Raw genomic sequence first — 14,366 nt, 5'->3', positions numbered from 1 at the left:
TTCCGGGGCTGATTCTGAATGCCCCGGGAGTGGCGGTCGGGTACCCCACGCTGGGGCCTTTGTCCCGCACACCAGTCTGGGCGCGCGCCCGGCTCGCCGCGCTCGCTCCCGCTGTCCCGCGCTCCTTTGTCCCGGAGCGTGCTGCACCTCCGCGAGGTGCTGCCTCGGCTTTCAGTCCCCATCCCGCGCAGCGACCGGCATCAGGCCGTTCTTCGCAACGCCCCCGCCCGGCGCGAGCGGGAGCGCGCACCGGATGTGACGCTTAGCACTCCAGCGCCCCGCCTTTTCCGCCGCGCGCCCCGCCCAGGCCCGTCTCTCCGCCGCGCGCCCCTCCCCCTCCCCGGCGCTCGCTTTCTGTCAGCCGCTGTCCCTCTCCCCCTCGCCCGAGTCTGGCTTCCTCTCGCACCTGAGCGCAAGCACCTGCCGGGCCCGCGTCCTCTTCCTCCTCCCCTCCTCCCTCCCGCCTTTCCCTTCGGGCCCCAGGCTCTGCCGGGTCGCGGGCGCCTCGCGGCTGCGTCACCGCCGCCCCCCAAACAAGATGGACACCGCCGAGGAAGGTGAGGCGGCGGCGCCCGCGCCCTTGCAGCGGTGCCCGCGCTGGGGCCGAGGCGCTCGCGGCGGCTCCCGCGGGCAGTTTGCTCGCCGAGCCGGCGGGCGCGCGGGTCCAGCGGGTCCTCCAGCGGGCTCGGATCGGAAGGTGACCGATCCTCTGCGCGCCCCCCGCCGGTTCCCGCGGGCGATGACCCAGCCTCGACTGGGATACTGGGTGCCAGGACTTCGGTGTCCGAGACCTGGGGTGCCGAGACTGGGATGTCCGGGATATGAGGGTGTCGCGACGTGGTGTGCTTAATACATGGGGGTGTCGGAAAGTGGGGTGCTTGGGACCGTAGGGTGCCCGAGACGTGGGGCTGCGGGGACTTGACGGTGAAGAAGATCGAGGCCCCGGCCTCCGCCGTCCTGGGTCCTCGGAGGAGGGGGCCACAGTGCGAAGTCCGGGGGCATTTTTCACTCCCCTCCCCCACTCATTTTTCCCCCGTGTTCGGGTCTGTTTGCTGTTGTCCTCTAAGCCCTACCTCTGCCACAAAACTTCTTTGTTGACTTTGAAACTTCGCGGAAAATACACCGCGAGGTGACGACTGCCCAGTGGACTGAACTGACCCCTGTTGTAAAACCTTGCCCTCTGCTTGCCTTACCCTAAGTGCATTGACCAGGCACGAGAGAGGGAGGGTTCCTAGAGACTATTGGAGGAAGAGGGGCTAATATTTAGGTTTCTTGTAAATCCTGGACACCAGCAAGCAAGGGTTTGTTTGTTTTGTTTGTGGGCGCATATTTTGGATGTGGTTGTTTTGAATTAGCAGAGTAACGAGACAAAAACGGCCACATGGGTATAGAAAGCAGTCGCTTACCTGACGTTGGCAGGTGTTTTAGAGTGGCTGATGTATTAGTGAGTCTGCAGAGGAAATTATGTATTTACCAGGGCAGATACTTACACTTTGGATATATTCTTGTTCGAATGAGCGTCTTTTTCAACCTCAGGGTTTATTTTGCCGACTTGATATGCAGTTGAACCGTCAAGCTCTGTATTGAAGTCATCGAGTAATAAAAAGTTTAGTAATAATGTGAGGAGTTGATAAAAAATAGTATAGTTTACAAAACATGCACAGGAGGATTCACTTTGAAGTTCCCGACAGCCCTGGGGGGTGGATCTGTATTACCTTTCGTGGCTGTGGAAATTTAGGCTTATTTAATAGCTTGGTTAAGGTTCACACAGGTGGTAGGAGACAGTTGACCCTATTTTCATTGCTTGTCGCTGTCACTTCATTATGCTACAGCATGGTTCTGTTGAGTGAGTGAGTGAGTGAGTGAGTGAGTGAGTGAGTGAAGCTAGTCGCCATTGCAGAACTTTGGGAAAGAGTCAAATGAAACCGTTGAGGATTAACAGTCACACAGGCTGATCTTGTGTGTACATCTCTGTAGGTTTCACATCCGTATATTCAGTGCTTGTCTTTGTTTTGTTTGGTTTTTGAGACGAGTTCAGCATCTTGCATTACCATGACTGGCTTTGATTCAAGTTTGTTAGTATTTTGCTCATATGTATTGGATCGATGTAAGCTGCTGGGACTCAAACCTTGGTCCTCTGCAAGAACAAGTGCTTGTAACTGCGCGTAATCTCCTTTGAATCAAGTTTTAATGACTAAATCTAGCAAGCATATGTATTATTTGCTTTGCACTGGCATATTATATGAAACCCTGATTCTTTCCACTTAGTACTTCATAGACATATGAAATGACTATAGTTATTAGTAACTCAGGAATTGAGAAACTGAGTGTCTGTGGTGTCATGAAGGAGATGGTACTTCTAGTGCTTAAAAGTACTTTTTTATATTGGGATAAGAGGTAAGTGATTTTTAAAAAAATCGATTAGTTACTCAGAGTAACTAATAACTTACTGAGGAGTCGCTGTGAGCTTTCCCATTACCTCTGAGAGGTGTTTCCTCTCAGTTTTTTCAGCAGGTTTAGGAAGGCAGCAACCTGCTGTTCATTACACAGGCGAAGGAACTAAAGGTTAATTTCAATGAGCAACTTGCCCCAGTTCCCTCAGGTAGTAAATGGCAGGAGAAGATTGCCTCAGCATGTCAGACCCTGTGCTTAGTTATTTGTAAGTGAACTGGAGAGATGGTTCAGGAGGCTCATCAAGCGTTCCAGAGTGCAGCAACTTGTTTTTGTCATTTCTTTTGGCGGATGAATTGTTAATATAAGTTGACAAGACCTTATTTTTCAACTGTGTCAGTATTCTCCTTCTACCGTACGGGTGGGCTCTAGGAGTTGAACTGAGGTTACCAGGCACTTTTCTTTACCTGAAAAGTCAACTCTCCAGGCATATGAAAGTGAATATTAATAGTTTTCATGACCATTTTTGTAAAGTTTTGAATTGTAAGGTTTTTTGAAAATTTCCCAATTTAAAATTGACTTGAAATAACTGCAAGGAATAGGTTCATGACAGACGTCATAAAATGAAGGTGGTACAAAGCTTGTAAACGATTGTTCTACTTGTTTAGTTACTGCAGGATATTTTTTTATTTTATGTACATGAGTACATTGTAGCTGTCTTCAGACATACCAGAAGAGAGCATCTGATCCCATTACATATGGTTGTGAGCCACCATGTGGTTGCTAGGAATTGAATTCAGGACCTCTGGAAGAGCAGTCGGTGCTCTTAACTACTGAGCTGTTTCTCAAAAATTGCAGGATATTAAAAAAAATTTATGTATCATAGAGTATTTTGATCGAATGCATGTATGTATGTACCATGTGCTTTGCTGGTGCTATGTTGGCCAAAGAGGGCACTGGATCCTGTGGAATTGGAGTTACGAATGGCTGTAAGCTGCTTTGTGGGTTCTGGGAACTGAACCCAGGTCCTCGGCCAGAAGAACTAGCGCACTTAATTACTGAGCCAGCTACCTGTCCAGCTCCAGTAGATTATTTCCTAAATGCAGTTTCTTTTTATTACAAACTGTTGGTTTTGTGTTTGAAAAGTATGACGTAACAGAAAGCAAATTAAATTTGAATTTGTTTTACTACATTTATAGTGTGTGTGTGTGTGTGTGTGTGTGTGTGTGTGTGTGTGAGAGAGAGAGAGAGAGAGAGAGAGAGAGAGAGAGAGAGAGAGAAGGTAGGTGTGCCCATTTTGGTGCAGTTATGGAGGTTAGAGGACAACTTACGGTGCTTGGTTCTTTATTCAATCTCTACTCCAGTCATGTGGGTCTTGTGTCCCATAGTCAGTTGTTAGATTTATTAGCAAGCACCTTTACCTGATGAGCCAAATCCATTAAATATTTGTTAATAAGAGGGCATATTGTAGGGCTGGAGAGGTGATTCAATAGTTAAGTCCCTGACTGCTCTTTCAGAGGACCTGAGATTTATTCTCAGCACCCATAGCCCAGCTTAAAACTGTTTGTAACTCCAGGGAATCCATCACTCTTTTCTGGACTCCAAAGGTACCAAGTATGCATATGGTGCACAAACATACATGCAGGCAAACACCTATACACATTAAAATATTTTTCTTAAAAATGCTTTAATTTTTTTTCTTCCATAATCTTCTAGAAGACCTCAGTTTACTTCCCAGCACCATGTCAGGTGGCTCACAGCTGCCTTTGATACCAGCTGTAAAGGGTACTACTCATTCTCTTGACCTCTGAGGGTACCTTGCCACCCCTGCTTGCCAATATACATAGTAGGCATACAGATGCACATATATAATATATATGAAGAAAAAATAAAATATATTCTTAAAAATGTTAGCACTATTTCCTATTTAGGGAAACACTTGTTTTAAAAATTGAATATTCTATGAAAAATGGTTGTTAGTAAATACCTACCACAGAAATATCATATTACATTCTTCTGTTGGACCATCGTCTACAATATTGTAATGTTCAGGATGTTTGTGTTTTCAGTAAAGGATTTATTTTATAATTTCTGTGTCTTCATAGTAAATAATTACCAATTTTCACTTTTTCCCCATCTTTATTAAATTGTGTATTTCTTATTTACATTTCAAATGTTATTCCCTTTCCCAGTTTCCAGGCCAACACCTCCCTAACCCCTTCCCCTCCCCTTCTTTATGGGTGTTCCCCTGCCCATCCTCCCCCCATTGCCGCCCTCCCCCCAACAATCACATTCACTGGGGGTTCAGTCTTGGCAGGACCAAGGGCTTCCCTTTCCACTGGTACCCTTACTAGGCTATTCATTGCTACCTATGCAGTTGGAGCCCAGGGTCAGTCCATGTATAGTCTTTGGGTAGTGGCATAGTCCCTGGAAGCTCTGGGTTAGTTGGCATAATTACCAAATTTTAAAGATTACTAAAGTGCTAAGTGTGTTGAATTATATTTTTGTCAAATTGGCAATTTTGTAATTTATTTTTGTATTTGGTAGATAACTTATTTGTGTATAGTTTGCAAAAGTACAGGTGTGTTATGTAAACTGCTGGCATCAAAATTTTAAATTTCAGAGCTAAAGGAGACCTTAGGGCATCTACCCTCTTCATTTTATGGGTCAGGAGTCCAATCTTATTGCAGTGCACTGAGATTTTTCAAGTTCAGAAAGAAAAAACAAACCAAAAAACAATCTATGCTGTGCTCCAAGTTACATGTTTTCTTTAAAGGAAAAGTGCTGCAGTATTGGAATAGATGTTGCAGTCAAGAACTCATGTCTGAAGCTCTCATAAAAATATTAAGTATTTTGCTACAGAAGAACATTTATATTTCAACCCAATGATAGATACATAAAGCAGGCTCTTTTGTTTTCCATTTTGTTAAGTAGCTACTTACAGTAATGAACATAATTCAAATTTTATCAGTATTTTGTAAGGGAAATGTTAGCACTATTTCTATTTTGTGTTTTATGATGGAAAATATTATTTTTGTTTATTTTTATTTGTCTTTTTGAGACAGGGTTTCTCTATAGTCCTAGTTGTCCTGATACTCAATATGTAGGCCAGACTGGCTTCAAACTCATAGAAAGCTGTCTGCCTCTCTGTCTCAAATGCTGGCTGGTATCAATGGTAGATACTATCATGCCTGGCCTTGGTAAATACTCATTTTTAAAAATACTCATTTTTACAACTGATCACATTGTTTAACATTATGACAAGAAGCATGGAGCAGTTCAAATTTAGGTGTAAAAGTAGCTTTTTAAAAAAATATTTATTTATTACATGTAAGTATACTGTAGCTGTCTTCAGACACACCAGAAGAGGGCATAAGATCTCATTCTAGATGGTTGTGAGTCACCATGTGGTTGTCAGGATTTGAACTCAAGACCTCTGGAAGAGCAGTCATTGCTCTTAATCACTGAGCCATCTCTCCAAACCCAAAAGTAGCTTTCATTTGCCAGATGTAGTTGTCATCTCAGAGTCTTCATCTTACTGCTGAATAAACAAACTCACCCTCCTAGTTCTTTCTGAACTCTGGCAGGTTGGTTCAACTCAGCTGTTCTGGCCCAAACTCTTCTCAAGCTGACTGATTCAATCTGGCTTCTCACTGAGTTGCTATGCTTGGCCTCTAACTCTGGTAATCTGTTCTAATCTTCTGGCTTCTTCTTATCTGTCTCATTCTGTCTCTGTAAAAACTGTTATGGTTTCTCTGTTTCTGTGTCTGTCTCTGATCTCTCTCTGTACTGCTATCTTAAGTTGCCTCTTTTCCTATGCTGTTCTTATGAGAGTTGAATGTATCCTATCTTTGATTTAGTCTGTCAAATCTTTTCTCTGATTCATCACTTTGTCTGCTCCTCAATTAGATGCTAACACTTGTAAGCATGGTTGCTTCCTTATACAAACTAACTTTATTTTCAATGTTAGGGATTAAATATGTGTACTAAGGGCATGTCTGTATTGCAGTTGGATCACACAGACCTAGGTTTTTGGAAGTAATCCCTTGCTGGGGCAGCCATATTACTGGATTCAAATTCTTCTACATTAGGAGCAATGTATTAATAGGATGGGCAAATATCAGAGTCATATAGCTAGCTAGCTTCTTTTTTAAGAATGTTTTAGAAATACGTCTTTTACTATGTTTCCAGACATAACCTGATTCATTCTAACCACAGACTTGTGGCTCAAACATGTTTGCATTCATGAACCAAGTGTGCCTGCTTTTATCTGGCATAATATTGAACACATCTTTCAATTCAAATAGTTGGTGTGTTTGAATTAGAAAGAAAACAAAGTAGAGGATTTTTTTTTCATTGAGCTTAAAATCTAATTAATTTGGTAGGTAAAGAAGGAAAACCAAAACAAATATTAAATAAAATATGTGGCATATATGAATGGAAGGTTGTTATGTGCTGTGCAAAACATCAGGTATGAGGACAGAGCTTACAGTTTTGACAGTAGAAGACCTAACAGAGAGGACATAGAAGGAGTTATCTCTGCAAATGTTTTGTGTGTAGAGCAGGATAATCTCTAAGGTACAAGCATGCTTGGAATGTTAAGAAACCACTAAGAAGGCATGTCTCTGGGGAGTGAATGAATGAGCTGGGGGAAGAACAGGTAGATCATGAAGACATCTGGGGTTGGTTTTCTATTGGAAGTTCAGCAGCAGTGTAGCCTTCCATAGTCTATTAGGACTTAGGAGGTCTAAGAACAGTTCCCTCTAGCTAGAGCAGAGGTAGCATAACACATTTTCTTCTCACTCTGTTACGGGCTATTTTCCTTATGTAGCCCTTTTTGTTACCAGCTGTTAACCTCAGATTTCTGAGAGCTAGAATATGACTAGCTCATTTTGATCCAAGAGGCAGGGTGATAGTGGTAAAGGTAAGAAAAGAGAACAAAACTGTGACTGGCATTGTCGGTCCTTGAGCTGGCCAGACATCTGAAAACATGCCCAATACATGGGTGAACTGGAGTACTTGGGATTGAATTGCTACGATGAATTCTGTACTACGCAGAGACTGTTTTTGAGTTATCTTCATCTAATTTCTTTCAGATTAGACTGATTTTTTTGTTTGTTTGTTTGTTTGTTTGTTTCTGTAAGGACATGAAGATAACTCATTTTTAGTGTAATGAAGAATGAAATCTTAACAGGGATTAAGAAGTCAGTCATCAAGGGAAGCTTCAGATGAATACCCATTGTATTCTAGTGGGCTATGGAAGTTTAAATTAAAGTAGTGGGATTGGAATGCACATAAAGCCAATCAGTATAAACCATAACAGCTAAATAATTGAGATAGCCTAGGGAGGAGGAGTTGAAAGGAACTGATTTCTACAGTAGCAGTAGTATCAGTAAGCAATGGGAAGAGTTGGGATTTGACTATTGTTTAGTTTTGAAGGATTGCGGTGACAGAATGCCATAGTCTCGGTGTTAACTGTGTACAGCCCTATAGGACAGAAGCTTTGGATCCAAGTGTTGACAAGTGTCCTCCTCCTGAGGGGTGCACTCTCCTAGGCTTGGGGATGGTTGTCCTCTTCCTGTGGTCTTCCATTCTGCACTGATCTGTGTCTCAATCTCTTTCAAGAACGGTCATTCTGCTTAGGTCCCATACTAACAACTACACTAACTTAATTATCTCTTCAAATGTGCTCATATCTAAGAGGTTTTTCTGATGGAGGGGTGGGGTAGCATGCTCAGTTCTTGAGGCTTAGAAGCCAGTGAAGCATCCCCTCAACTCTTATTTACTCTTGTTTAACCTCAGCATCATAGCCTTTCTTATTTTTCTGCCCTTCCTTTACTTCTTGACGATGTTGTATTCTAAAGGTGGAGGTAGGTTAATTAAGTACAATTTACACCCATTGAAACTTATTACCTTTTTGGTATGCCATTCTGCTGGAACATTTGTTTTTAGATGAGGGATTTGGAGACACCACATCTTTAGAGATTTTGTCTCTACTTAATGAATACTGAACATCTACTGTGTACTTAGGACCTTTGCTAACTAAGTAAAATGTTTCATTCTTCCTCATTGTACAGTGCTTAGAAGCATTGTATTAAATGTAACACTTTGAAGGCTGTTATTCTTTGTTTCAGGAATGACCCTTACAGGCTAGTGTGTTCTATGAGGGTGCTGTTTGGGATGGTGTGGAACCTTTAGGGGGTGGGTGGGGGTCCCACTGGAGGGAAATGGGTTCGGGGCTGTGGGTCTGGAGTGTCTTTGGGTCTGATATTGCTGCTTCCTCATTTTCTGAGATGTAACAAGTCTCTTTGCAGGCTGTCACAGAAGAGCCCTAGTGGCTGTGCTTCCCTTCCACTTTGGGATGTATTTCTTAGTCTTCCCTACATTGCTTCTGTCAGATGTTCTGTCACTTTGACAAGAAAAGTAATAGAGGATGGTTGATACAGAGGAGTGTTCCAGTTTCCTCTCAGGACCCCTTTATACTCTTTATGGTTTTTGTTGTTTATATCTGTTTTGAAACTGGGTCTTTATTTGTCCTTGAACCTCCTGTGTGTGTCCTAGGTAACTTCCTACCTTCAGTCCTGTGTCGTGTCTAAATGTAGTGGAACCACATCTGGCTTTCTTTGAACTCTTAAAATTGAGAAGCCATAACATTTAAGTTGTTGTGTGTTGTATAGATATTTGCCCTATTAGAAAGGAAGACCAGTCTTCTCAAACTGTTTGATTTATATTTATTCTGTATACTTGCACACAGGCTTGAGCGTGGCGATCAGAGAATAGTGTAGGGGAGTTGGTTCCTTCAACCATGTGGATTTCTAGCATCAAACTGAGGAGTCAAGCTTGGCAGCAAGTGTACTTTACCTGCTGAGCTGTCTTGACAGCGTTGATAAACAACTGTTAAAAGTTAAGAGTATTTAAAAGTAACGATGGAGCTGGAGAGAAAACTCAGCAGTTAGAGTTCTTACTGCTCTGGCAGGGACTTAAGTTCAATTCCTAACACTCACACAGTGGCTCAGAACTGCCTGTGACACTAGTTGCAGGGAATCCTGTGCCCTCATCTTACCTTCTGAAGCACCAGGCATGTAGGTGGTATACATACATACACATAACATAAATAAAAGTTAAAAGGAATAATGCCAGTACATGCTAACAGAATAACCTTCTGATACATATATTTTCCCAAGGTGAAAATCTTGACTGTAAAGCCTAGTATTATTTTAACTCTTTAAAGATGTCTTATATATGGATTATTAGAAGACAAACATTCACGTGGCTTTTGCAAAGTGATAATGTATCTGAAAATGTCAATTTTTTTTAAAAGATTTATTTATTGAGTACACTGTAGCTGTCTTCAGACACACCAGAAAAGGGCATCTGATCCCATTACAGATGGTCGTGAGCCACCATATGATTGCTGGGATTCAAACTCAACCTCTGGAAGAGCAGTCAGTGCTCTTAACCCCTGAGCCATCTCTCCAGCCCCAAAAGTGTCAGTTTTTAAATTAAAAGATCTAAGTTGGATGTTAAAATATTTGGCCTCGGACTGGGGAGATGGCTCAGAGGTTAAGAGCATTTGTTGCTCTAGTATAGGACCCAGTTTGTTTCCTAGCAGCCACATGGTGATGCACAACCATTGGTAACTCCAGTTCCAAGGAATCTGACTCCCTCTTCTAATCTGCAAGGGTACCAGGCATGCATGTGTTATACAGACACATATGTGGGGAAAATACCTGTAAACATAAAATTAGTAAATCTGAAGCTTCTTCTCAAAGAATCTCTTGATCTGATGATGTGGGATGTTTCCATATGTTGTAAAATGTACATGGGCAGTTGATTTTTGACAAAAGTGCAAAAGCAATTCCATAGAGAAATATATATGTGTGTGTATATATATGTATATATGTATATATATTTTAATAAATGATGCTGGAATAACTGAATAGTTACAGGAAAATGAACTTGGAGCTGTGGTCCTTTCAGTAAATCAAAGTTAATTAAAAAAGAATGTTAAACTTAGTTGAACAGCCTAAAACTTAACTAGGAGTTTTTTGTGGTTTTGTGCTAGGTTGAAACTTCTGGAAGCTTAGTCTCTAAAAGAAGGATGTTGGATGGCTTTGATAAGTACAAAGGTACTTAGTAATGTCCTCATTTGATAAATAAATGTGTCATGTGTATGAATGGGCATTATTCACCAGTACTTAGAAACAGGGCACACCTGGGATGGACTTCATGAACATTATGCTAATTGAAGAAACCAGTTGAAAAGACCATATTTATGTGATCCACTTTGTATGGAATGTCAAATAGTCAAATAGACATTTGTAGACAAATCTCTGTAGAGAGGAAGTAGATTAGAGGTTGCTTGAAGTAGAAGGCCTAATAGAACTGCTGTCAGTTACAAGGTTTCTCGTTGTCTTAAAATGATGGTGTACTGTAAATAACTGGTGTTGACTTGCATACTTTGTGATTTAACTTCATGGTGTATAAGTATACTGTACTTTAAAAAGAAAGTTAAGTTGTATTTATGACATTCTAAGTAGAGTGGCTAAACTGATCTGGTAAAATGACTGACCAAACCAAGTCTTAGCCTGTGTAAGATCTGAAGTCGGTCAGGTCTTCATTAGGGCTATGAGAAAATGATCATTAAGCCCATTGATAGTGCGAAGGAATAGGAAAGCACCTCCTTCCTCTCCAGTGCTTGCCAGCATCCTTTACTGGCGCTTAATCCTTGAAGGGGTGACTCGAGGCTGAGTCTAGTTACTGCTTCTGCAGCTAAGCCTTCTCCCCAAGCTACTGGCAAAATTCTCCTTAATCTCTGTAATAAGTTGGGGCAATATACCTGCAAATTAATTGTTTCTGCTGGTTGTTAGAACCAGAACTATACAGTATTTCTTTCTGAAGTGCTCCTTATAGACAGACTCTTAACACAAATTTAGTCTTTCAGGAGGCCAGAATATGTAGTTTTCACTTTCAGACTACCAAGAATAGCAGGAAAGGTGGTTGTTTGCATTGATAGTAATCTAGAAAGGTAAGAAAATAAATGGGGATACACAGGGAATAGGAGTTCTAATGTTTATTATTGTATGCGAGGTGTATGGATGTGGATGTGGAGTCAGAGGGAAGGTCTGTAGAGCCATTTCTTGCTCTCCCCTTTTATGTAGCTTTGGGGATTGGACTCAGCTGGTCAGGCTGTTCTTCAAATACAAATGGCCTTACCAGCCAAGCTGCTTGCTGGCCCGGTGTTTGGGGTTTTCAACAGTGTATGATGCCTGCTTCCTAAATCCACATTTTTAAAAAAAAGATATTTTCACAAAGAATTTGGGGATTAGAGACAGAGTGTCATGGGCCTTAAGTTGGCCTTGAAGTTTCTGTGGGAATGGGGATAGCTGTGAACTCATTCTACATCCCAAGTACTAGGATTTTTCTGCTTCCATACCTAGCAAAAATGATGTTTAAAAATAGAATTTGAGCAGCTAAAGTATTTTATTTTTATAATTGTAAAGTAGCAGCAAAATACTAGCAACTTTGAGAAATAAAATAGCTACCTTTTTTCTTTTATTGAAAACAGATTTTAAAATACCATATATTCTGATTAGTTTCCTCTTCCACAACTCCTTCCAGTTCCTCTCCACCTGCCCTCCCATCCAGATCCACACACACCCTTTCTGTCTCTCTTCTGGCATCCAAGGAATAATGAGACAAGAGAAAAACAAACTGGAATGGAACAAAACAAACAGAAGAAAGAGATGCGTGCCCCCCCCCCCCCCCAAGGCACAGGAAACATAGATGCAGAGAGACACGTGTTTGCACACACAGGCATCCCATGCAAAGACCTGTAAGGTGAAAAAAACAGTCCCAACACAGCATTACAAACACAAAGGATGCTGCTGGGTTCATTTTGTATTAGTACCGCTGTCCATGGGTTTGCTTCCCCAGTGAGATCCCCTTGGTTTCACTTGCAAATTTTTATTATCAGTGGAGCTAGCTTCTGGGTTAGGGTGTGTGTCTACTTCTCTCAACTCTGGACTCCACCTGGTTCAGACCCCTGTAGCCGTGTGCTTCCTGCCAGTCTCTGAGTTCATATGCGCATCCGTCGGGCTGTTTAGAAGGTCTTGTTTCCTTGGCCCCCTCCATCCCCTCTAGCTCTTAGCTGTCTTTTGACCAGTTATAACCACTCCAGTTTTTACATTTTCTTTCTTAGGCAGTTTTTTTTTTTATTTAGAAGTAGAATGTGTTTATTTTTTAATTCCTGCTTCGTTTAATCTGTATTTTTCTGTGTAACATACAGTTTTAAAGGGACTATATTCCATATAGTTAAAGTATACAATTAAAGCAGATATGTACCTCTTTTCACATATGTAGGTTAACCACAGACATCGAGTAATATTTTCAATATTTGCCTATTAAGATTGAAGCTACTAGTTGTAAACATTTTACTGGGAGATAATAAAAGTTTATTTCCTCCAGATGAAACAAGACCAGCATGTTGTTGTGTATATACTGGATAGGATGTGATAAGAATGGCAGTGTACCTTTGTGGTCTCCTGCTCTAAATCATTGAGGAATGAGTCAATTTTCAGTAACCTCCATGAATACTGTTTAAGCCAAGGTCATCAACATCCGGAAAAGTGAGAAATTCCAAGAATCAAAAGAAACCCAAGGGAGTTGGGGATTTGGCTCAGTGGTAGAGCAAGGCCCTGGGTTCGATCCCCAGCTCCGAAAAAAAAAAAAAAAAAAAAAAAAGAAACCCAAGGAGACATGACCACTAAGTGTGTATGGAATGTGCAGGAAAGGTGCCTTAGGGATTCTGAATCAACATTGGACCTCATTGATAATGTATGAGTATTAGGTTATTCAATTTAAGAAGGTATAACAAATCCTAATAAGACATTAATAAGAGATACTGTGTGTTGAATTTTCTCCAATCTTTTCTCATAACTTCTGTAAGTCTGACTGTTCTATAAAAATAAAGTCTATTAGTAATGACAGTATTAATTCTGAAATCATCATATCACTGACAGAATTGGGAGATGTTCAGATCATTTTACATAAATTTCAAAGAAAAAAAAAAAAACCAGGACTGGAGAACTGTCTCGGTAGGTAAGTTTGTCATGTCTGAGAACCTGAGTCCAGATCCCTAGCACCTAAGCAGCCAGCACAATAGTATGTCTGATCCCATTGCCTCTGTGGAAGTCAGGACGTGAGACAGGAGAATCCCCAGAAGAATTTGTGGACCAGCTAGCCTGGCATGTGCAATACCTCCGTCTCTCCAGGTGATTGGTCTCCAGGACCAATACCTAGGTATTCCTCTGGCCACTGTGCTTGCGTGTGCACGCGCGCACACACACACACACACACACACACGCATCATGTGCACACATATACTTGTTACACTTATACTTGTTACACTCTTATTAAGACTCCACAAAAAAGTAGAATAAAGAATTCAGACATAATTTGCAGAGAATGACAACTTGGTACAGTATTTGGAAATGTTCAGCTTGGCTAGTAATAAATCTTTGTGATTAACTGCTTTACTACCTAGTTATTTTTAAATCTACATTCAATAATATGTTTCACTATAGGAAAGCATGCTGTACAAATGGCAGAGCATAACAGAGTTGAAGGACTAGATGGTAAAGATACCATCTTAGTATGTTGTCAAATGGTAGTTAAAAGACGTGATGGGGCTGGAAAGATGACTAATGGTTAAGAGTGCTTGATGCTCTTTCCCAGGCTTAGAGTTTGGGTTTTTTTTTTTTAAGATTTATTTGTTTAATGTATGTGAGTACATTGTCTATCACTTCAGACCCACAACAAGAGGGCATTGCATCCCATTACTGTTGGTTGTGAGTCACCATGTGTAATTGAACTCAGGACCCCGGGAAGAGCAGTCAGTGCTCCCCCCCCCCCCCCCCCCCCCCCCCCCGGAGCTGGGGACCTGGGCCTTGCGCTTCCTAGGCAAGTGCTCTACC

General features: G+C 41.6%; 1 protein-coding gene across 2 annotated transcripts in view; it reads left to right on the top strand.

The window, feature by feature from the left end:
* Nucleotides 1–311: 311 nt before the first annotated feature.
* The window catches only part of Marchf6 (membrane associated ring-CH-type finger 6), a 79,384-nt gene continuing 65,329 nt past the window's right edge, over nucleotides 312–14,366 (top strand). The window contains exon 1 of one of the 2 annotated variants that reach the window (XM_087618514.1): nucleotides 312–557. In XM_087618514.1, the coding sequence (XP_087474640.1) occupies nucleotides 539–557 (19 nt within the window). In that variant the 5' untranslated portion in view covers nucleotides 312–538. 2 annotated transcript variants of the gene reach the window in all.

Source organism: Rattus norvegicus, chromosome 2 (genome assembly GCF_021556685.1).
Source record: "Rattus norvegicus strain SHRSP/BbbUtx chromosome 2, alternate assembly SHRSP_T2T, whole genome shotgun sequence".
Lineage (NCBI taxonomy): Eukaryota > Metazoa > Chordata > Mammalia > Rodentia > Muridae > Rattus > Rattus norvegicus.
The sequence above is the reverse complement of the archived record's forward strand: the minus strand, read 5'-3'. Positions and strand labels throughout refer to the sequence as shown.